The sequence below is a fragment of a genome, unplaced genomic scaffold (assembly GCF_019419815.1).
Source record: "Pyrus x bretschneideri cultivar Hongxiangsu unplaced genomic scaffold, Pyrus_bretschneideri_v1 Contig51, whole genome shotgun sequence".
NCBI classification, from domain to species: Eukaryota; Viridiplantae; Streptophyta; class Magnoliopsida; order Rosales; family Rosaceae; genus Pyrus; species Pyrus x bretschneideri.
Window position 1 is genome coordinate 2098924 of NW_025999789.1, and position 25256 is coordinate 2124179.

A 25256-nucleotide genomic window follows, 5' to 3' on the forward strand; every position below is an offset into this window, starting at 1 on the left:
CTGTGAATCAGCTTGATCATAATCTTGAGCAGTGTATAATTTCTAATTAACCTTATTCTTATTAATAAAAAAAATGAATAATCATAATTTACCATCAATTATCCTCTATTTTTGAAAATATATCTTAATATATATATATATATATTTTTTTTTTTTTATTATACGTGGTTGATTGATTAATTGGTGGCAAAAAAAGTATCTCCATTGATGCACAGCCTGAGGAAAAAATTTACAAAAAAAAAACTAAATACTACTAACTTGCCAAAGCCTTGATACAATGGATTCAAGGTAAATGAGATTTGGAAATAACTGGCAATAAATCAGATCAATAATTCATACAAGTATCGGCAAAAAAAAAAAAAAAAAAGCCATTTTAGTACAGATAATTACATTTCTTTTCTTCCTAATCTCACGTTCCTAACAGTATAACAAAATCTCAGTGAAGTACAGAACCTACAGATTGCTTCAGGCCAATGTCACAATAAGTAGAAACTGTATGAATTAGTTTGAATCACTAAGTCAGCAAAACCTCCAATCCGGGTACTAATTAGTTCTGATTCGATCGCCTTCAGAAGTAATTAAAGTGTCTATGATCTTATAATGTGAGAGTCGCCCACGCAACGGATCATCTTGCGCATTATCTGTGTTACTTCTCAGTTTTTCGGACTTCGAAGCAGGATTCACATCACTTTTCTCATCGAAGATCTCTCGTTTTAGGGTCTCTGATGCTTCCGTAGATTCAACCAATTTAGTTTTCCATTTAATACCAACTGCCTCCGCCTGATCTGCAAACAAGACTTTTGCGCTAGCTGAACTGCAGATTTCTTTGTAAGTTTCATAATTAGCAGCTCGGGTGCTTCCACCTTCCAAAAGTCCCGTGAGGGGATGCAAAACCGAGACTGGACCATCACTTCTCTCTAATGTTTCCTTCAACGCCAGAAATTCAGAGACAAATTTTTCCTTGCTAAACTGAATGAATACTGCAGTTTCATCCAAGTGGTAGACAGACGTGACAGAGGTTGGGCCAAAGACTTTTGTGATGCACTCCCTTATATCTCGTGCCTTGAGTTTTGATGGGAATCCCCAGATTAAAGCAATGTTCTCAAACATAATCTGCGCGTACCTCTTTTTGTGATTATTATACCCCGAAGACATTGCTTTCTTCTTACCGGTGGTTAAATCAATAATGTCTCCATTACTCCAACTGAGGTATAAAAGGTTGATCTGCTTCTGGAGCTTCTCAATGTGGGGAAACTTTTCAGATGACAAACAAGCCTGAAAATCAATCCCGAGATGACTGCATGTCTGAGCAAAGACACAGCCTGTCATAAAAGCATCATATCCTGCTTCATGTTTGGCTCCAGAATTCCAGTTGGAGGACCTGCAAATAGATAATCGTGATATGAAAGACTTATTCCTTTGCTTTTCCTTTCATTTGTATATTAAACAGGCATTCTTAGTTACATTACTAAAACTATCTTTCTCCATATGTAATGGTTATTCTTTTAACCAATATGTAATGGTTATTCTATGAGAGAGAGCCACGTGGCATGCACAAGTATATACATCTCGTAAAGGAAGTAGAAATAGAAACAAATTGACAAACTTATACGAACTTGTTATCTGACAGATTTCCAAAGTTGGTTGCATCTAAAGAATGTAATGTGTAATTAACCCCGGTCAAAAAAATATCATGCCAGCCTAGTCGTTTTCAGACAGATCTCTAAGCGCCTTACGCCATTATTGAAAGTTAATAAAAATGTTCTCCTTCATCTGTCGGTTTCAACTCTATATCTTTTTCCATTCAAACTGTGACAATGGAAACCATTGAGACCAACTAAATGAATTGAGCATGACCGAGATATCATTATGGACAGAGAATGGAAAAAGCAAACCTCAAATCATCCACCTGAACTTCAACTTTGACACACAATTGGACTTCTGGATCAGTGCTTTTTTTCCCAAGAGCAATTTCTGGACATAACAAAGCAAATGCTGACGAAAGTGATGTTCTAGACTTCTTCATCCGTTGTTGGAGCACATTATCTGTATTCAACAGTACTTTGGTGTCAATGATGTGTGGAAAATACTTGTTAACAGCAGAGACAAATTCTTCAGCAGTCGAAGGTAGAGGTCCCAAGAATTTGTTGTATATATGGGCAAGATCTGTATGACAACAAGAAGACATCTTAGTAATATATAAAATCAAATTGACCTTTTTATGAAAGTAACATCAATACTCGTACCAAGAAAGCAATTGTGACCAACAATCAACTTTTGTTCTGAGGAAAGAAGGTCAATAACATGACGAAACCCAACTGCAGCTTGAACTTTCACCTCTGCTTCCCTACGATGTTTGTCCTTAACCTCTTTCTGCAAAAGATTGCATACAGAAAACTTTAATTCCTCCTGTAGATGATCATTACATAATAACAAATACACTGACCTTCCTTTGGTGATAATTTCTGTTCTCCCTAATGCACCTACAGCATATGCAAAATTTATGCCCTGATAGTAATTATCATACACACTGCCGTTTGTTTATTAACGAGTGATTAACAGTGTTCAGACATTGTAGTTAAGACTTAGAAGAGAAGAGAAAGAAGAGTTTCAATATCTCTAATGTTTGTTTCAATGGCTATGAAAGAAATCCAGAGAAAACTTGTTGATTGACTTATTGGAATACGAAAAAGTAAAAACAACTCCAGGCCCAAACTTCGGACCATGAAGACCTTTAGAAAGTAAATCATTTTCAATAAGAAAACTATCAAAATTCTAATAACCGAAAGTCTGAAAACTATTTCACAAAGTAAACATCCTAAGTAGTCTTTAACAGTTGAAGAGCATTTGAAAATTTCACATCATATAAACTGGAGGACACAGATTACTTACCAGAAGCAAATCCCTGTCATCCTTGGAATCTGTCCGCACAACTAGTTGCTGTTGACACGACTTTTCACCATTTACCTGAACATATGAAAGATCTTGGAAATGCTTTCTAATGACCTGCAAACGTTAATTTTAATATTCAGCTTAACAAAACCATGACTAAGAAGAAGAAAAAATGTTTGTTATGCATATAGAGTCCATCTCGGCATTATTGTAAAAAGTAAAACAATACTATAACAAAAATTCAAAACCCAGTTTCAAGTTAATTTTCCTTGAAAAACCAGGGAAAAGGCGAATAGAGTAAGTTTTTGATTTATTTGAGGCAATTACTAAAGAATACCTAGGATCATGTCATGGATCAGACGTCCAAGATTAACTTGTTACAAGTGAGAATCTTATGATAGATGATCAAAATGTAGAAACCAAACCAACCATTTGAATCAACCTAAGCTGATGAGAAGTGAATCCCTTCAGACTAAGAGCTGGACGCATCTTGAAGAAAATGGTCTGTAACTGTTGGGAATCATTTGAGTTTTGCTGAAATTGGAATCCTCCATTACTACTTCTCAAGTTCAACAAACCATCACGCCATTCAGTGAATGTGTTCTTCATCCGTTCAGCAAAGAGAGTATCAGCGATCTTCACCATTGGCATGTGAACAGGTTCTTTCAAGTTTGAATATCTAGTCAACAACTCATCATTATATGTCAAGCTCAAACGTCTCAGTGCCTCACTTTCCTGCCCTCTGGATAAATAAGATATTCCTGAGATTGTACAACCAATTAACTTTACAAACTGAAACCATCATAAAAGAAAAGCCAGGGAAGGAACTTTCACACCAGTTACAAAACCTTAACCATTACTTCAAAAAGAAATCAAACAATTTCACTACCTTCATGTATGCAGACATTAAAATCGAACTGGTATTTAGCTAAGAAATCAATCGATGTTGTCTGGCAGAGAAACTCATAAGTGGGGCCTGCAACTGGAAGCTCTTGACGCGGAAAAATGTAAAAATTGTGCCTGTCAGCACACCCATATTGTTACACAATAAAAACCACATAAAAAGTTCAAAACCAAAATACCATCGTTGCACAAACTTATTCATCTCGGAGATTGTGTGCGTTCGCATTTGCTTCAAACTATCCTAGACAGCAAACAAATGTATAATATAATTTACAAACCCGGCAAAGCAACCCATTTTACGTAAAAAAAAAAAATTCAAATTTTCAGTATTTTTCTCCTTTTAAAGTTCAATTACCTACATTGACCAGAAAATCCAGTCACATTTAGCTTTTCAATCCAAATATCATGATCAAAGCAAAAGACTCAAACTTTAAATTTTCTCAGCAAACTAACAGGTAATTGCAACAGAGAGAGAAGCAATTGCCAATGTTTCAATAACAATAAAATCAAGCAAAATCCCTAATTTTTTTTTTTACTTTCTTCCTCATTTTCTCGGCAGCCAAACAGAGCACAAACGAAAAACAAGAAAGGAAAAGCAAAAGGCACATACGGATGAGCAATGAAGGAGCGCTTGGAGGAGTCCCAGCAGAAGGGGCAAACTCCGAACTGAAGCACGGCGAACTTCTCGGCCGAGTCCTTGACCTTGAGGTAGCAGACGTCGGCGCGGTCGAACTCCAGGGAGTCACGCCACGGAGCGCTGGTGATTCCGGTCATCTCGAGATCGATGGCCACGAAGTCGGCGGCGGCGACATGGCGGCGCAGGTCGGCGAGGGCCGGCTCGAAGTTGGATTTGGTCACGTTTTTTAGAGGGAAGGTGGAGGATTGTTGTTGTACGGACGACGAAGAGGAAGAGGAGTGGGATAGGGCACATGATATCGCACGTGACAGCGCCCTCGCCGGGCGGTGAGTGTTCATTTTCTGAGCATTTGCCAGAGCTTTCGGCCCTCGGCGTGCAGAGAGTTTTAGACCCAAGGTAGAAGATGAAATGATACCGCCTACGACGTCGTTTCTCCAATTTTCGATAATCTTTCCTTGGGGAATCGGGTTGGGTAAGCCCAACTTGAAAGCTATATAGAAGGGCCCAGCCAACAAAGGGAGCTGTAAGTTTTGTTTTCTGTCTGGATAAATGATTTTTACGCATCATTTTCTCTCTTCACACCTTCATCCAAAATATGTACATTGCCGTTATTGTATGATTCAGCTACTTCTTATTTTGATTCTGATTACGAATTAGCAAACGCATACTTTTGTGCTTAGAATTTATTGCTACAATGAAGCTACAGTTTTAATTTACTTACATTCATAAAGCTCCAATTAAACGAGCAGCTAATGCCCCATCGAGGGGACGCTTTGCTAAGGGGTTGGAGAAATAGAGACGACTAATAAAGGGGACTCCCCCAAAAAATTAACACACTTGATGATGATGCACGATCTAATAGAGGCAGCTCTATTATTGTATATAAGACTCACTTGTTATCATATTAAAAATTGTGTCAGCAAGTGTATCAATTTTGTATGTCTAAATAACATTCTCATTATTCAGTGAGGGAAAAAAGTAAGGACCAAGAACAAGCCATTGCTAGAGCACGTCCATATTGAAGGTTTTGAGGTTAATTTACAAGAAAGGAATAACTTACGTTAATGGCATACACTTTTTGTGCTTGCTTTTTTCATTGTGATGAAGGGGAAAAGATGTTTTGGGAATATGTAAAGTAACAAGAAACTTGTGGTTTGGTTGTAGAGAGCTATACATATTTATTGTTAAATCTTTTTTGTGTTAGGCACATCTTATTGACGAATGATCTTTCAGTATGTTAAGAAATGGCTTGATACACTAAGTGTAATAATACAATTGGATATAAATTAAAAAAAAAAAAAAGTTGCGACCAATTGTATTGATACCTGATGCACCAATCGTGTTTTGGACACATCGAAACATTTCTCTTAAGTGACGACTAGGACTAGACAATATATGGCATGATTCCTGAATATGTAAGTGCAACATGGACAACACAAAAGTGTATGCAGGGTTGGAGTATTTATAATTTAAAATTTCTCTTAAGTCCAACTATTTTGCCAAACTTTTATGTAACTTTCTTCCATGAAATGAATTATAAAGATAGATTGTCAAAGTATAAATTTTATATGAAACACTTAGAGGGAGTTGGAGAAAAAAAACTTATCAGTTGGTAACTTGATGTTTTTTTAACTGATTTTTAGTTTTGAAATCTTCAATCTCTCTGCCATTCTCTAATTTATTATGAAATAGACTTAAAACTCAAGTGGTAAGACACCTATTCTTGTGTTTAGTTTCCTCGCCTCTTAAGAGATAAGTCGTAATTCACTATTTATTAATACAAACTATATTATTCTCTAATTTACACTAAAAAGGAGGAAAATTCTAAATTTGAAATACAGTAAATTAACCATCATGGGGTGGTCTAGTGGTTGGGGACAAATTACAGACTCGTATTTCACACGACACGTCCTGTATTCTATTTTTGAAGCTGATGAATCACACGAGTGGTGCCCCAGGGAGGCTAAAATGCCTTTGAGAGTCTTTTAGACTTTCAAAGAGTGGACTGTCACAACGAAGCAACCAACTGGTCCCTTTTAATAAAAGAAACACAATAAAGTTAGAAGATGAAAACCCTAACCACAAAATAATCCACTACTTACAATAGTAAATCATTACTAATACTAATATTAATTTTTTTAACAGACAATAGTATCTACATTAAAGGGTGGGAGAGTAGACTTTTACAATGGATTTGCCATAACAATGTGGTTCAACTTTGCCTTTGGCGATAATCGAATTTAAGACCTCTTACTTACAAATGAAGATGAATACTACTAATCTCAAGTACTAAATGATACTAATAGCAACATTATTTACAATCTTATATGTTCATACTCTATATGCACTCAACTTCATCCTTTTATTCCTACAATTGGTCATCATTCAACAAAGCCCCACATGATGACCCTCCAAATGTCACCATTTAGGACGTCCAAATTTTGTCCATGTTTCCAATTTTACTTGTTTTCTTTCACCAAAAAGAAAAAAAAAAAAGCATATTTGGGTTCAATGCTTTGGTTGGTATTGGAATAAAGTTGTCAACCTCCGGAAACTCTGTTCCTTCGCAATTAAGAAAGTCCCAAAAGTAGAGAGCCGAAACATGTACACACACTGCTAGTCACCACTAGCCATTTTCGATTTTACCAAGGAAACACACATCATTGCTTTTTTTTTTTTCTTTCCTTTTCTTTTCTCTTCCCCTATACGAAAAGAGATTTTTCAGTGTCTCAAAAAAATTAAATATCATAATATAATAATTTGAAATTTGAAAAAAAAAATTTCAATCAATTAAGTCGTGTTCCCGACATACTAGAAAAATTCTCCGTAAGTTATATACCATTTTCACAAATGCAAACTTGATTGACAATCAAAATATGTACAGTTTCTTACAATAAATCAAATTTTTATGAATTTATTTGGTGGCGCTTTTGTGTGATAAACATGATAAAACAAGTATAAATTAGGCACAAAGAGGTTTATTGGAGAAATTATATGGGTGATGTTAGTAAAAAATCAGAAACCAACAAAAGTAAAAGATCAAAACAAAGAACAAAAGATCAAACACCATTTTTGGTCTGAATTTAGCAAATATTTACTTAGAAGGATATTGTAGCAAATTTTGATTCAAACATTGCTTAGTGAGAAAAAGAATTAATATTGTAATACAATTTATTTATTTTTCTGGATAATAATAAAAAACATAATTTAGAAAAAAAATTAAGCTACTTAACAAGCTGGACATAATTACAATTATACTTTTTGGACATCAAACAAGTTAATAATAGGGATGTTAACACAATAATCTAGAGTATTGTGTTTTTTTGTCATATTAAATTTAAATTATCTTATTCGTAGTATGAAGATTTTCATGATGGAGATGTGAGTTAAGTAAATGTGCTTATTTGCCACATCCAATTCAATTATCTTACTCGTTTAGTGAACTTGATGTACGTTAGACCAATTATCTAAATTATTGTCATATCCAATTCAAATTATCTTACTCTTAATAGAAAAAAGACTTTTACGACACAATTACATTATCACCGTGATTTCGTACTAATGGTATGGTCTCAATAAAGAGAATGAGAGCACAATATATATTTAATTATCTTATTTTATTTTTTATGCAATTTTTTTATTTTTTATTTTTATCTCCTCCCTTTATCTATCTCTGTTTCTTTTTTATTTTCCGAATTTTCCTGTAATTTCCTGCCCCCTCTATATATGCCACACTCTAGCTTCTTTCTCAGTTATTCATTTCTTCTCCAATTCTCTGCTTCCCTTTCTGTCTCTGTGCGATCCTCATCAAAACCCTAATCTTGATCGCGAAGAAGCTCAAATTTCCTCTGATCACTCTCGAAAAATCGAAGTTTGACGATCCGATCGCCGTCAAACCGCCCCTACAAAACGTTCCTCACTTCAATTTTAGTTGCCGCAGAATTTTAATTTCCCCAATTCAGTCTCTGCTCTTCGATCAATTCTTGGTTTTTTAGTGATTGATCGGGTACCAATTCAAGGCGGTTCTCAATCGTGCAATGCTTTCAGTTCCAATATGAAGTTAAAGAGAAGGAGGGCGGTTGAAGTGGTCAGTATATTTCACCTGTGGAATCGATTAGATTCTTTTATGCATACATGCGCATAATATATATATATATATATATATATGTATGTATGTGTGTACATGATTAAAGTACTGGGTTTTCCCTATGTTTTGATTTCGAGAAGTTGATGGTTTTGGGATATGTTCTTTTTCTCCATTTTCTCATTTCCCAGTGAGTGGCACTTTTGTATGCAATTGCTTATATAATTCGTTTTGGGCGTCTATCAATTTGATGTTTTCTTTGGTTGTTTAACTAGGGACTGATACAAGATAAGAAAGTTTAAATTTTTTTACCTTTTTATTGAATTGTTTATATAATTCGGAGTACGAAAATGCAAACATATTCAGCTTATGAAGTGAGATTTTTGCATGAGGATTGCAACCAATACTAGGAAGATCTTAGAGATATGATTGTACATGTTTCATGACCAAACCAGTTGACTAGAATAGTTTCATTATTGTTTCTTAGTTCAAAGAGTTATTTTCTCCATCGAATGTCTATATGACTTTATATGTTTTTGTTGAAATTGCTAATATTGAGAGAGAGAAGAAGAGGAGGTGGCAGGGGGTTTGGTCGGTCCGTCAGTCTGTTTATCAGTGTGTTAACGTTCATGGAGCAAATGTCATGCATGACAGATTATTTTGTCGAAAAAGAAGTTTTAATCTTTTTATAAGGAGGCAATATCTAAATGGAACAAGATTAATTGGTTTCGACATTTATGCTTTAATGTTTCGTAGAAAATGTGTGGAAACTGGATAATTGTTACAGCAAGGTGAGGTTCGGAGTTCGTCGTTTTCTTTAAGACTTTCGCTATGCATTAAAATATGTGTGAAGTTAGGAGTTCGTTGTTTTCTTTAAGACTTTTGCTATGCATAATATGTGGGACTTAGATGCATGAATTGTTTTCAAGTTATAAATTTAGTACATTCACATCACACAGATTAAAATTTTGCTCAAACAGATACTGTGCTTAGCTAAAAGTGTGAGATGAAATGGTGAGTGCGTGAATGATCTTAGTTCCTTATATGCATCTCTTTGAAGACGTCACTCTTAAGATTTTCAGTAATTAAATTTTATTAAGTGAACGTAATCATATTATGTTAAGGCTCATTAAGGTCAATCCAAGCCACCTCAATCCTTTCTTTAAAGGTACCAGACAAGTGTGGCACTATTAACAACATTTTAACTTGTGTGCTTCTTGAAACTTTTTGACATTAGTTTCAATGTTGTTTATTTCCTGTTGGTAGCATGGTGACTTCTAACAAAGTGATAGGGGGTAATGTGTGTTAAAACAAATTATCTCTAGGATATGGTCTTGTTTGCACTATGTTGTGTGTACCCTTCTCATTGTTTGCACACCTTGTACATCCCTTATTGCACTTGAAGAACTTATTGTTTACAAATAAGTCATCTATTTCTTGTTTATTTGTTGTCTCTGTGGTACATGGGTACTAATTTTATATAAAAGCAATTTGGCGAGTCTGCAAAGTACTAACAACTATTTGTACTTTTTGTATGGTCTTGTTTTGTTTCAGCCCCCAAAAATTAGATCCTTCATCAATAGGGTCACTGCTGTTCCCTCTGAGAATATAGAGGAACCTCTGAAAGGTTTCATCTGGGAGTTCGATAAGGTGATTTTATTACCTTTAACTGTTACATTAATACAGTTATTTACATGCAATATGATTTATATGCTTTTATTTCTGGTGCAGGGAGATTTCCATCATTGGGTTGATCTTTTAACCATTTTGATTCATTTTTTGAGAAGCACATAAAATCCAGGAAGGATTTGCAGGTTGATGATAATTTTCTAGAGACTGATCCTCCGTTTCCAAGAGAAGCTGTTCTTCAAGTTCTCCGTGTAATAAGGATAATTTTGGAGAATTGCACAAATAAGCACTTCTACAGTTCTTATGAGGTAAAATTTCCATCATTCACCTCTCCGTCGTTGGTGCGTAATTTTCAGTTGTTTATTATTAGTTAGTTTTTATTCCTTCTAGATATACAATTATACCATTATTGCTTTTTGGGGTATTGTATATGGGATGAAGGCTTATTTTTAGCTGGGTTGTGATAATTAACAACTCTGATTATTGTGCATTTGATTGTGTTAGTTTTTTTTCTTTACATCAGTCAATATCATTTATTTTCAATTCCTCCTTTTCCCATTCATTAGTTTTATGTCTTTGTTTCACATGTTATTGCAGCAGCATCTTTCATCTCTGCTTGCTTGCACTGATGCGGATGTGGCTGAGGGTTGCCTGCAGACATTGGCTGCATTTTTAAAGAAAACAGTTGGAAAGTATTCCATTAGAGATGCTGCACTAAATTCAAAGTTATTCGCTCTTGCACAAGGTTGGGGGGGAAAGAAGAGGGTCTTGGATTAATTGCTAGTGTAATACAGAATGATTGTGACCCTGTTGCTTACAAGTTAGGCTGCACCCTTCATCTTGAGTTCTATGCATCAAATGATTCAACAGGCGACATCCCTGCCAACCAAGGTTTACAAATCATTCACTTACCTAACATCAATACTCATCCAGAGACGGATCTTGAGCTTTTGTGTAAGTTAATTGCCGAGTACAAAGTACCCTCTAGCTTAAGATTTTCTTTATTGACAAGATTGCGGTTTGCAAGGGCTTTTGGCTCTGTAGCTACTCGGCAGCAGTATGCATGCATCCGCTTGTATGCCTTCATAGTTCTTGTTCAAGCAAATAGTGATGCTGACGACCTTGTTTCTTTCTTCAACACTGAACCTGAGTTTATCAATGAATTAGTGTCGTTGTTGAGCTTTGAGGATGTGGTTCCTGAGAAAATTCGAATTCTCTGTCTTCTTTCACTGGTTGCTCTTTGTCAAGATCGATCCCGGCAGCCTACTGTTTTGACTGCTGTCACATCTGGTGGGCATCGTGGTATCCTGTCCAGTCTCATGCAGAAGGCCATTGATTTTGTCACCAAAGATACGTCAAAGTGGTCTGTTGTTTTTGCTGAGGCTCTATTATCTCTTGTCACAGTTTTGGTGTCATCATCATCAGGTTGTTCAGCCATGCGTGAAGCTGGTTTTATTCCCACCCTTCTGCCTTTGCTTAAAGATACAAACCCGCAACACCTTCATTTGGTCAGCACATCTGTGCACATTTTAGAAGCTTTTATGGATTACAGTAATCCTGCTGCTGCATTGTTTCGGGATTTGGGTGGTTTAGACGATACAATCTCTCGCCTACAGGTGGAAGTGTCTCATGTAGAAAATGGCTCAAAGCATGAAGATGATGATTCTGACATCATTGGGAGTAGTGCACAAGTAGCTGTAGGAACTTCTACAGAGCTAGACAGCATGCAGCCTTTGTATTCAGAACCACTGGTTTCATATCACAGACGATTGCTTATGAAAGCTCTATTGCGTGCTATATCCCTGGGGACTTATGCCCCTGGAAGTACTGCTCGTGTTTATGGCTCAGAGGAGAGTCTATTGCCACAATGCTTATGCATAATATTTAAAAGGGCAAAGGATTTTGGTGGTGGGGTATTCTCACTTGCGGCAACTGTCATGAGTGATCTAATACACAAAGATCCTACCTGTTTTCCAGTTTTAGATGCAGCAGGCCTTCCTTCTGCCTTCTTGGATGCTATAATGGATGGTGTTCTTTGCTCTGCAGAAGCCATTACATGCATACCACAGTGTCTAGATGCCCTATGTTTAAATACTACTAATGGTCTTCAGGTTGTGAAAGATCGCAATGCTTTGAGGTGCTTTGTGAAGATATTTACTTCAAGAACTTATCTGAAGGCCCTGACCAGTGACACACCAGGTTCGTTATCTAGTGGATTGGATGAGTTAATGCGCCATGCTTCATCATTGCGTGGGCCTGGAGTGGATATGCTGATTGAGATCTTAAATGCCATTTCAAAAATTGGACATGGGGTTGATGCTTCATACATGTCAATTGATCCTTTGGGCTCTTCTACTCCTGTTCCCATGGAAACAGATGGAGAAGAGAGGAATTTGGTCGTGTCTGATAACGGGGAATCATCCAAAACGGAAAGTTCAGAGCAGACTGTGGAGCCACCTTCTGATTCTTCAGTGGGGAATGTTGAAATATTTCTTCCTGACTGTGTGAGCAATGTTGCTCGTCTTCTTGACACAATACTTCAGAATGGTGACACATGTCGTATATTTGTGGAGAAGAAGGGGGTTGAAGCTGTCCTGCAGTTATTTACCTTGCCCTTGATGCCTCCTTCTGTTTCAGTTGGCCAGAGTATTTCTGTCGCATTTAAGAACTTCTCACCACAACATTCTGCTTCTTTGGCTCGGGCAGTATGTTTATTCTTGAGAGAGCATCTGAAATCAACAAATGAACTTTTTGTTTCAGTTGGAGGGACTCAACTTGCTTTGGTGGAATCTGCGAAGCAAACTCAAGTTTTGAGACATCTTTCCAGTCTTGAAGCTATTCTGTCTCTGTCTAATGTTCTGTTGAAAGGGACGACTACTGTGGTGTCTGAACTGGGTGCAGCAGATGCTGATGTATTGAAAGATCTCGGGAACACCTACCGGGAAATAATTTGGCAAATCTCTCTGTGCAATGATGTCAAGTCAGATGAGAAGACCAATGCTGAACAAGAACCAGAGAGTGCTGAGGCAGCTCCGACTAATGCTTCTGGAAGGGAGAGTGATGATGATGCTAATATTCCAATGGTGAGATATATGAACCCAGTTTCTATCAGGAATCAGCCCTTGTGGGGTGGAGAACGCGAGTTTCTATCAGTTGTTCGCTCTGGTGAAGGTTTGCACCGTCGTAGTCGTCATGGTTTTACACGCATAAGGGGTGGAAGGACAGGCCGGCATTTGGAGGCTTTAAATGTTGATTCTGAATCTTCCTCAACAGTATCAGAGACATATACTTCCCAAGATTTGAAAAAGAAAAGTCCTGATGTTCTTGTGATAGAAATCCTCAACAAGCTGGCTTCCACACTGCGTTCCTTCTTCACAGCTCTTGTCAAGGGATTCACATCACCAAATCGGCGTAGAGTTGACTCTGGGTTGTTGAGTTTGGTTTCCAAGACTCTTGGAACTGCCCTAGCTAAAATATTTCTCGAGTCTCTTAGCTTCTCTGGGCATTCTACATCAACTGGGCTCGATACATCACTGTCAGTCAAGTGTCGATATCTTGGCAAAGTTGTCGATGATATGGTATCGCTTACATTTGACAGCAGGCGACGTACTTGTTATACTGCAACAGTCAATAATTTCTATGTCCATGGTACTTTTAAGGAGCTGCTTACAACATTTGAAGCTACTAGTCAGTTGTTGTGGACACTACCATACTCCGTGTCAACGTCAGGTATTGATCCTGAAAGGACAGGTGAAGGAAGTAAACTGTCCCACAGTTCGTGGCTGCTTGATACTTTACAGAGCTATTGCCGTGTGCTCGAGTATTTTGTTAATTCTTCTTTACTCTTATCCACAACCTCTGCTTCTCAAGCACAGTTGCTTGTTCAGCAGCCAGTTGCAGTTGGTTTGTCAATTGGGCTTTTCCCTGTGCCAAGGGAACCAGAAGTTTTTATTCGTATGCTGCAGTCTCAAGTTCTTGATGTGATACTTCCTGTCTGGAACCACCCTATGTTTCCAAATTGTAGTCCAGATTTCATTGCTTCTATTGTCTCGCTTGTCATGCATGTATATTCTGGTGTTGGAGATGTGAAGCAGAATCGCAGTGGCATTGCTGGAAGTACAAACCAGCGATTGACCCCACCACTTGATGAAAATACTATTACCACCATTGTTGAGATGGGTTTTCCAAGGGCTAGGGCAGAGGAAGCTCTTAGGCGGGTGGAAACAAATAGCGTTGAAATGGCCATGGAGTGGCTCTTTAGTCATCCTGAGGATCCTGTGCAGGATGATGATGAACTGGCTCGAGCACTTGCTCTTTCACTGGGAAATTCATCAGATGCATCTAAAGCTGAGAGTGTTGAAAAGTCTGTTGATGTGCTGGCAGAAGAGGGTTGTGTGAAAGCTCCTCCTGTTGATGATGTCCTTGCAGCGTCGGTTAAATTACTTCAAAGTAATGATACCATGGCATTCCCTTTGACAGATTTGCTTGTGACACTTAGCAACCAGAACAAAGGGGAAGACTGTCCAAGAGTTGTATCTTATCTTACTCAGCAGCTAAAGAATTGTCCATTGGATTTTTCTAATGATACCAGTGCGTTGAGTATGGTGTCGCATGTTATTGCATTACTTCTTTCTGAGGATGGAAGCACAAGGGAAGTCGCTGCACGGTATGGTATTGTGACTACTGCAACAGATATCTTGATGAACTTTAAGGGCAAAGATGAGTCAGGCAATGAGCTTCTTGTCCCAAAATGTATCAGTGCTCTGCTGCTTATTTTGGATAACATGTTGCAATCAAGGTCCAGAATTTCTGAAAAGGTTGAAGATACTCAGACAGGGCCTTTACCTGAATTATCTGGAGAGCGTATGTCAATCCCTGCATCAGATACAGAGAAAAAACAGCTTATGGATGCCTATGAAAAGGATTCTGCCACAGCATTTGAAAAAATATTGGGGAAATCTACCGGTTATTTGACTATGGAAGAGAGTCATAAAGTGCTAGCAGTTGCTTGTGACTTGATAAAGCAGCATGTCCCAGCAATGATCATGCAGGCTGTTTTACAATTATGTGCTCGCTTGACAAAAACTCATGCTCTAGCTTTACAATTCCTTGAAAAGGAGGCTTGGCAGCTCTATTTGGCCTTCCAAGAAGTTGTTTTTTCCCGGGATATGATACTGTTGCATCTGCTATTGTTCGCCATCTCCTTGAAGATCCACAGACACTGCAAACAGCAATGGAATTGGAGATTCGCCAAGCCCTGAGTGGAAACAGGCATGGTGGGCGCACTTCTGCACGAACATTCTTGACATCAATGGCACCTGTAATCTCTAGAGATCCAGTAGTTTTTATGAAAGCTGCTTCTGCAGTTTGTCAGTTGGAGACATCAGGAGGTAGAACCTTTGTTCTGTTATTGAAGGAAAAAGAGAAGGAAAAGGAAAAATCTAAAGCAGTAGGTGATGGGGCTGGATTATCTTCCAATGAGTGTGTACGGATTTCTGAAAATAAGATACATGATGGATCTGGTAAATGTGCAAAAAGTCACAAGAAGATCCCTGCCAATCTCACTCAAGTGATAGATCAGCTTCTTGAAATAGTCTTCAAATACCATTTCCCAAATAGCCTGGAAGACTATTCGAATAACCCATCCGCTATGGAAGTAGATGAACCCACTATGAAGGTGAAGGGTAAATCAAAGGTTGACGAGACAAGGAAAGTGGAGTCAGAATCTGAAAGATCTGCAGGGTTGGCTAAAGTTACCTTTGTTCTCAAATTACTGAGTGATATCCTTCTTATGTATGTACATGCAGTTGGGGTTATACTTAAACGGGATTTAGAAATGACTCAGTTGCGGGGATCTAATCAAACAGATGGTCTTGGACATGGTGGTATACTTCACCATGTAATTCATCGATTGCTTCCACTCACCATTGATAAGTCTGCTGGACCTGATGAATGGAGAGACAAACTGTCCGAAAAAGCTTCTTGGTTCCTGGTAGTTCTGTGTGGTCGTTCCAGTGAAGGGCGCAGACGAGTAATTAGTGAACTTGTAAAGGCTTTATCCTCGTTTTCGAATTTGGGATGTACTTCCACCAAGAGCATCTTATTACCGGATAAAAGCGTTTATGCTTTTGTTGATTTGGTGTATTCAATTTTGTCTAAAAATTCATCATCCAGCAACTTATCTGGTTCTGGGTTTTCACCAGACATAGCAAAAAGCATGATAGATGGGGGAATGATTCAGTGTCTGACTGGTATCTTCCGGGTGATTGACTTAGACCATCCTGATGCTCCCAAAACTGTGAATTTGATACTCAAGACGTTAGAAAGCCTAACAAGGGCTGCTAATGCTAGTGAGCAATACTTTAAATCTGATGAGACGGGCAAGAAAAAATCCACAGGGTTGAATGGAAGATCTGATGATCAGGTAACTGCCCCATCAGCTGATACTACTGTGGGGGATAATCAGAATGCAAGCAGTGAACAGGGTGTGAGAGACGTCATACAGGTTGTTCAAGGGGATCAAGGAACTTCTGAAAGTGAAGGTAATCCTGATGCAAATCCGAACCAGTTGGTGGAACTAGATATGAGGATAGAAGTTGAAGGACCAATAGCTTCTAATCCACCGATGGAGCTTGGGATGGATTTCATGCGTGAGGAGATGGATGAAGGTAATGTACTACACAACACTGATCAAATTGAGATGTCTTTTCGTGTTGAGAATAGGGCAGATGATGACATGGCTGATTTAGAAAACGACATGGGTGATGATGGTGAGGATGACGACGAGGGAGAGGACATGGCTGATTTAGAAAATGACATGGGTGATGATGGTGAGGATGATGAGGATGATGATGAGGGAGAGGATGAGGATGAGGATATAGCAGAGGACGGTGGTGGCATGATGTCACTTGCTGATACTGATGTGGAAGACCATGATGATACCGGCTTGGGAGATGGTTACAATGATGGGATGATTGATGAAGATGATGATGATTTTCATGAGAATCGTGTCATAGAAGTGAGATGGAGAGAAGCCCTTGATGGGCTTGATCATTTGCAGGTACTTGGACAACCTGGAGCTGGAACTGGTCTCATTGATGTTGCTGCTGAACCTTTTGAAGGTGTTAATGTGGATGACTTGTTTGGTCTGAGAAGGCCGATAGGTTTTGATCGCCGCCGTCAGACAAGTAGGTCTTCCTTTGAGCGATCTGTTGCAGAAGCAAATGGATTTCAACATCCTCTCCTTTTAAGACCATCCCAGTCTGGGGATTTGGTCTCAATGTGGTCAGCAGGTGGAAATTCATCCAGGGATTTAGAAGCTCTGTCATCAGGGAGCTTTGATGTTGCTCATTTCTACATGTTTGATGCTCCTGTTCTACCTTATGATCACGTACCAAGCAATCTTTTTGGTGACCGGTTGAGTGGTGCAGCACCCCCACCATTGACTGATTATTCAGTAGGTATGGACTCATTGCAGTTATCGGGGCGAAGAGGGCCAGGTGATGGTCGATGGACTGATGATGGCCAGCCTCAAGCAGGTCCTCAAGCTGCTGCTATTGCACAAGCAGTGGAGGAACACTTTATATCGCAATTACGCAGTCTTGCTCCAGCTGATATCCCTGCTGAACGACAGTCCCAGAACTCAGGAGTGCAGGAGAAACAGCCAGATCTCCCTCCTTTAAGTGATAGTCAAGTAGCAGGGGAGCGCAATGACAGCCATGAAAGAAACGAAGATCAGCGTCAAGATGGGGTTGATGAAACAACACATCAAGTTAACTCAAGTTCTAACACTGCTCCCTGTCAAGAACAAGTCAATCCAGAATCTATAGTCGAAGGTGCAGGGGAGTTCTTACAGGTACCTGAACCAATGTCAATTATGCCACCTTCAACTAACAGTACACCAAGCGATAGCATGGACATTGGTGATGGAAATGGTGCTGCTGGTGAGCAAGTAGGGTCGGTGGCAGGTTCTGTCAACTCGTCTGCAGAAATAAGTGCTGGTTTACAATGTGAACGGGGTTCTGTGCCTTCTAATCCCCATGATGTTACTGTGGAGGCTGTGGGTTATGATAGATCCTCAAGAGCAGAGGGTCAGGTTGGTAATGTGTCGGCAAGTTTGGGTTTCAATGTGCCTAATCCAGGTGATTCTCATACTTCTTTGGTGCCAACAAATATTGACATTGATATGAATTGCATTGGTGAAATAAATGAAATTGGCCATCCCATGCCTACTTTTGAAAATCGTACAGATGAACCATCAAGGGAAAACACAACTGTTGCTCCAGAAGCTAATCAGGCTGAACAAGATTTGAATAATGAGGCCGCTGGTGCTAATGCAATTGATCCGACCTTCTTGGAGGCTTTACCTGAATATTTGAGGGCCGAAGTTCTTGCTTCGCAACAAGCTCAGCCAGTTCAACCTCCATCTTCTGCGCCACCTTCTGCAGACGACATTGATCCTGAGTTTTTAGCAGCCCTTCCTCCAGATATCCAAGATGAAGTTTTGGCTCAACAAAGAGCACAAAGGGTTGCACATCAGGCTGAGGGACAACCAGTTGACATGGACAACGCTTCAATAATTGCTACTTTTCCTGCTGATTTACGTGAAGAGGTTTTCATCTGGAACTGCATCTTTCATGACCTTGATTGTAATGATTATTTGTCTTGCATATGTAATTTTTCTCTTGGTCCAGGTACTTTTAACTTCTTCAGAAGCAGTTCTGTCTGGATTGCCTTCTCCATTGCTCGCTGAAGCCCAAAGGCTAAGAGACCGAGCAATGAGTCATTATCAGGCTCGCAGCCTTTTTGGAACCAGCCAGAGGCTAAATAACCGGAGAAATGGATTGGGTTTTGATCGGCAGATGGTAATGGACAGAGGTGTTGGAGTCACAATTGGCCGGAGGGCAGTTTCTGCTCTTGCAGACAGCTTAAAGGTTAAGGAAATCGAAGGAGAGCCACTTCTGGATGCCGATGAATTGAAAGCTTTAATTAGGCTGTTACGATTAGCGCAGGTAAATTCATATTCCAATTAATGGTATTTGGACTGTTTATAACTGGTTATGAAAGTTTTATGTTTCGTTAAAATATGAATTTTAGGTTTTCTTTTAAAAAAATCCATATATGGTTAGAAAGTTTGGAGGTTTGAACAAATTTATGTGTACTATTCAAGTGTTAAAGCTCCTGTTGATGGAAATAATAATGTGTAAAAAACGTCATATGAAGAATTTTCGGTTGGCTGAAGAGTAGAAAACCAAGTGGGTTATATTTTCTCAATTTGTGCTTTAAAAGACCTCAAAATAACACATTATTTGAATATCGCATGTACACATACATGTACTACTTACTGTCACATAAAATCATTCATTAAATGACTATCTTCTGCTAACATGATCCATTTATTTTTTTGTGTGTGGTTAGCCACTTGGCAAAGGACTCTTGCAGAGGCTCTTGTTGAACTTATGTACCCATAGTGTTACACGAGCAATCTTAGTTCGTCATCTGCTTGATATGATCAAACCTGAGGCTGAGGGCTCAGTCGGTGGAGTAGCAGCTATTAATGCCCAAAGGCTTTACGGTTGCAATTCAAATGTTGTTTATGGGCGATCACAGTTGTTAGATGGTAAGTCATCTGACGCTCCAACAGTTATCTGCAATACATTTGTTTCTTCTATTTATGGACTAACAATTTGTTTGCTTTATATTCATTTTCGATAGGTCTTCCTCCCTTGGTGCTACGTCGAATTCTTGAGATCTTGACTTATTTGGCCACAAATCATTCTGCTGTGGCAAATATGTTATTTTTCTTTGATTTCTCTGGTGTTCCTGAGTCATTAAGCCCTATCCGTATGGAAACCAAGAAGGACAAAGGCAAGGAGAAAATTGGAGAAGGAGGATCTTCATCAAAACAGTCTGGAAACACCCAGGATGCGGACATTCCCCTGATATTGTTCCTGAAGCTCCTGGACCGACCTCATTATGGCACTGCTGATCTTGAGCAGGTACTACCTACTCTATGGTTAACCAGTTTAAAATGACCTCGTGGAGAGATTAGTTGCTGTTTGTCTATTCATTTAAAAGTGTAGTGTGTAAAATCCCTTGGTAGTTGTTAGGTATCCACATATTCAGTCGAAGAGATTAGTTGCTGTTTGTCTATTCATTTAAAAGTGTAGTGTGTAAAATCCCTTGGTAGTTGTTAGGTATCCACATATTCAGTACTTCGACTATACGTGAGAGCTTATATGAATTTAAGATTGGAGTAATTCATTGTTTGTAATGTCTGACTTGTTAACCATTCTGGACAAAGGCTAGTACCTGGTCCATAATTTTATTTCTCTCCTTAAAAATTAAGAAAAAAACTAAGCATATGGTAGAGAACGTGCGTACTGCTTGCCGTATCTCCTAGTTGTACATATGGAGTCATAATCTTGATTATTTTATTGCTGAAGCATGTCCTACAGCATGATCCTTTCAAAAAATTTATAATTCAGCACCATCTCATGTTTTTATGTTTTTTTTTTTTTTGTGTGCTACAGGTGATGGGCCTGCTTCAGGTTGTTGTGTATACTTCAGCTTCAAAATTAGAGGGCCAGTCTCAATCTGAGAGGGCAGATAAGCCAGTTGGTGAAGCTTCAGGAGATGGTCAAAAGGTTCCTCCTTTGGAATCAGAATCTAATCAGGGAGAGAAGCCTGTTAGTGGTGAATCATCAACTTCAGATGTAAAGAGGAGTACGGATACATATAATGTTTTCTTGAAGCTACCAGGATCTGATCTACACAATCTTTGCAGCCTTCTTGGTCGTGAGGGGTATTATTAGCTCACTAATTCTTATATGTTCATTCTTTGAACGTAGATGCAGTATTTGTCAGATTAACTACTCTCTTCTTTGTGCTACTATATGAACTGTGTTTTTATGAGTGTCTAATCTGAGTCCATTTACTTGATTAGGCTTTCAGATAAACTTTATATGCTTGCTGGTGAGGTCTTGAAGAAGTTGGCCTCAGTTGCAGCACCCCATCGAAAACTATTTGTCTCAGCGCTGTCAGAACTGGCTCATCGTTTGAGTGCCTCAGCTGTTGGTGAGCTTGTCACTCTCCGGAACACACATATGCTGGGTTTGAGTGCTGGATCAATGGCTGGGTTAGCAATCTTACGTGTATTACAAGCACTTTGCTCTCTCACTTCACCTAGGGCTGGTGAGAATTCAGGATTGGAGAATGATGCGGAGCAGGAGGAGCATGCCATCATGTGGAAGCTAAATGCTGCACTTGAGCCACTGTGGCTAGAATTAAGCAACTGTATAAGTGCGACTGAAACAGCACTGGGTCAGAGTTCTTTTTGTCGAACCATGTCTATAGTAAATACTGGGGACCATGCACAGGGTTCTTCTTCGTCTCCTCTCCCTCCTGGAACCCAGAGACTCCTGCCTTTTATGGAGGCCTTTTTTGTTCTGTGTGAAAAGCTACAAGAGAACCTCTCTACTATGCTGCAAGACCAGGCGAATGTGACTGCAAGAGAAGTCAAAGAGTCCTCTGGAAACTCAGATCCTTCAACTACCAAGTGCCACAGTTGTGGGGATTCTCAGAGAAAGCTTGATGGTGCTATTACATTTACAAAGTTCGCTGAGAAGCATCGCCGGCTTTTAAATGCTTTTATCAGACAGAATCCAGGTTTGTTGGAGAAATCCCTTACTATGATGCTGAAGGCACCAAGGCTAATTGATTTTGATAACAAAAGAGCGTATTTCCGGTCAAGAATTAGGCAGCAGCATGAGCAACATCTCTCTGGTCCTCTGAGAATAAGTGTTCGGCGGGCTTATGTTTTGGAGGATTCTTATAATCAGTTGCGCATGCGGCCTACTCTGGACATGAAGGGACGATTAAATGTCCAATTCCAAGGGGAAGAGGGTATTGATGCTGGAGGTCTGACACGAGAGTGGTATCAATTACTGTCAAGGGTCATATTTGACAAGGGGGCATTGCTTTTCACCACCGTAGGAAACAATGCAACTTTCCAGCCTAACCCTAATTCTGTCTACCAGACAGAACATCTGTCTTATTTTAAATTTGTGGGCCGTGTGGTAATTCTTCTGGACTATTATTGACTTTTTGAAACTGGCCTTATAAGCTTCTTCCGTCTGTGTTAGATTTTTCTTTAACTTTTGCTGCTATGATAATTTATTCAGGTTGCAAAGGCACTTTTTGATGGGCAACTTTTGGATGTTTATTTCACTCGATCCTTCTATAAGCATATACTCGGTGTAAAGGTGACTTACCATGATATAGAGGCTGTGGATCCTGATTACTACAAGAATTTAAAGTGGATGTTAGAGGTTAGCGTGCTTTTGATCACACTCTGATTTTTAAGAGTTCAAGGTTGGATTGGAATGGGTTTCGTTGTAGGTTTTTATATCTTTTTAACTGATCTAAAATGTGTCATATTCGTTTTTCTGAAATTCTGTTTCTGCAGGATTAAGACTCGGTTCCTCTATTGCGTATGTTTCTTTAATTTGATTTTTTTTCTCGTGTCCAGAATGATGTGAGTGATATTCCTGACCTGACGTTTAGCATGGATGCGGATGAAGAAAAGCATATCCTTTATGAGAAAAACGAGGTATTTGAATTTATATGTAACTTTTTAGTTCTGTTCTTTATTAAGCTTTTGGGTTTTCACGTAGTGTTATTGTAAAGTCTTACTTAAATGCCAATCTGATTTTCATTCAATGTTATAACATTAAATTGAGCTCATGGGTTTGCCTAATTTTGTACTTGTTTGTTGTGTTTTCCTTTCTTTCTACCTTCTTGAAAAGGTTACTGATTATGAGCTGAAACCTGGAGGAAGAAATATTCGGGTTACAGAAGAGACGAAGCACGAGTATGTTGACCTTGTAGCTGAACATATCTTGACAAATGCTATCCGACCTCAAATTACTTCCTTCCTGAAGGGGTTTGAGGAATTGGTCCCGCGAGAGCTTATCTCTATTTTCAATGACAAGGAGCTTGAGCTACTTATCAGTGGTCTTCCAGAGATAGATTGTGAGTTGCATTTAAAATGAGCTTATTACATAGTTGATATGGTCTTTTGTTTCTCTTGTGATATCTGAATGGTGGCATTGTCCTTACAGTGGCTGATTTGAAGGCCAATACCGAGTACACTGGCTACACATCATCATCTGATGTTGTTAAATGGTTCTGGGACGTGGTTGAAAGTTTCGACAAGGAGGACATGGCAAGACTACTGCAATTTGTGACTGGAACATCAAAGGTAACTGTTTGTACTACAAAAGAAATATGAAAATAGTATATATACTTCTCCATATCCGCTGGTTCACGACTAAAAGGGATTTTGTATGTGCTTTTGTACTTTCTGAGTGTATGCGACCCCTCTTTTCCCTTGTTCCATCCCTTTTTCCCAACAACCCAACCCCTCCCTTTACAATGTTCATAACTTTTTTCACAGGGTCCGTTGGAAGTGTGACCTACGTTGATTTTACCTTGATATCATTTGTCAATTTCATTTTTGTTTTTTCACAGGGTCCGTTGGAAGTGTGACTTGCGTTGATTTACCTTGATATCATTTGTCAATTTCATTTCCTGTGAACATGGTTTTTGACAATGCGCATGTTGTCTCATTGAACTTTGCCATTGTATAATGATTGGAGATGGCATGCGTAGCTAATGATTTAAATGTATGCTTGCAACATGATGCGTATGTGGGGGCAAATTTTGGTACTCGGTAAAACTAACATATTTGTGACTTTCAGGTTCCATTGGAAGGTTTCAGGGCTTTGCAAGGTATCTCTGGTCCTCAGAAATTTCAGATCCACAAGGCTTATGGAGCTCCTGACAGACTACCTTCTGCTCATACATGGTTAGTGTAAACATAATTTGCTTTGGCCCTGTCTTTCCAAAAATGTTAGTTTCTTTGTCCCCTTCACATTCTCGTCAAGCTCGATGTTTCTAATGCAGTTCTATGTCTTTTTCAGCTTTAACCAGCTTGACCTTCCTGAGTACACCACCAAAGAACAGCTTCACGAACGATTGATACTTGCTATTCATGAAGCTAGTGAAGGATTTGGCTTTGGTTGACAGAAAGAATCTCAGCAGATATTTCCCCAGCATTCCAGTCATCGGTCGTATAGTTAGCATGTACATGTCAGTTCGACATCTTTTGTCCTTCCTTATTTCGAAAACCTTGGTTAATCTTTTCTGAAATCAACTTAAATTGTAATTCGTTTGTTTCTCTCTTATTCTCCACCATTCTTTGCGCAGGTGAAAGAACCGGTTCTGAATTTTGTCTTCCAGAATTACAGCAACTTCTGAGGAAACCGATGGTGGATTTTGTAAAGAATTCCGAAAGCGTTATCTATTGACGGGAGGCCGGCAAGCTCCTCGGTGACAATGGATTGGAATCTTAGAAATTCTTTAGCGGATTCTTTACATGTCGGAAAATTGGGGATTCGGTACAGATGGATGTGGATAGAAAATCTGTTTTGGTGTTCATATTAGATATCTGTTTTAGATTAGTCAGTTTTCACTTTCTCCTACCTGAATGTTTGGTAATAAGCCTAGGAACATATATATGTATAAGTAATTCCAGATGGTTTCTTTTGGGTTTCAATTTATTTAAAGGCGAGAAGGTGATTCCAATTTAGCTCTTCAATTTTATTTGTGCACTCGGACATGCTGACATGCCCTCTAGTTCGTGGTTCTTGCGAGAGAAACTCGTCTGGCTTGGGCAGTATCCTAAGCCAAACCGTGTTTTGACATTCGCTAATGGCAATGCGTGATTAGCTTAGGATACTGTAACAGTTACGTACTCGTTCTTGAAAGTCCTTGTGATTTTCCGGGTTCGTAACCATTTTTCGACAATGCAGTATGCAAGGAGGAATATTTTGGCCAATTTGCCTGACTGACGTATGCACGACACCATCCATAAGGCTTTTTGCCATGATTTTCTGTAATTTTTCTTTGAATGTTCTAGAAAATTATACTTAAAAAAGCTCCACACTTGAAAATTTATTAGGTTTCACGAATGGAGCAAAAATGCTTGATTTTCCATTGACATTTGCTTTGAAATATAGAGTAAAGAAGGGATAAGAAAGGAAGGGCTCG

At 38.9% G+C, this 25256-nt stretch overlaps 2 protein-coding genes across 2 annotated transcripts; one reads left to right on the forward strand and one right to left on the reverse strand.

Moving 5' to 3' along the window:
• Positions 1-282: 282 nt before the first annotated feature.
• LOC103967862 (poly(A)-specific ribonuclease PARN) lies at positions 283-5014 on the reverse strand. Its single transcript, XM_009381184.3, is given in 8 exon segments — positions 283-1381; positions 1896-2166; positions 2247-2373; positions 2893-3006; positions 3322-3653; positions 3782-3912; positions 4406-4872; positions 4874-5014. Coding segments are annotated over 8 exon segments (2406 nt in total). The 5' UTR covers positions 5000-5014; the 3' UTR covers positions 283-543.
• Positions 5015-8153: 3139 nt separating this feature from the next.
• LOC103967861 (E3 ubiquitin-protein ligase UPL1) lies at positions 8154-24791 on the forward strand. The gene is given in 20 exon segments (XM_048570054.1): positions 8154-8519; positions 10071-10166; positions 10248-10269; positions 10272-10453; positions 10743-10899; positions 10902-15257; positions 15260-18286; positions 18395-18756; positions 18839-19156; positions 19563-19764; positions 19860-20143; positions 20678-20949; positions 21091-22222; positions 22328-22474; positions 22675-22755; positions 22952-23177; positions 23267-23406; positions 23906-24012; positions 24128-24296; positions 24414-24791. Coding segments are annotated over 19 exon segments (11247 nt in total). The 5' UTR covers positions 8154-8486; the 3' UTR covers positions 24231-24296; positions 24414-24791.
• Positions 24792-25256: the final 465 nt, after the last annotated feature.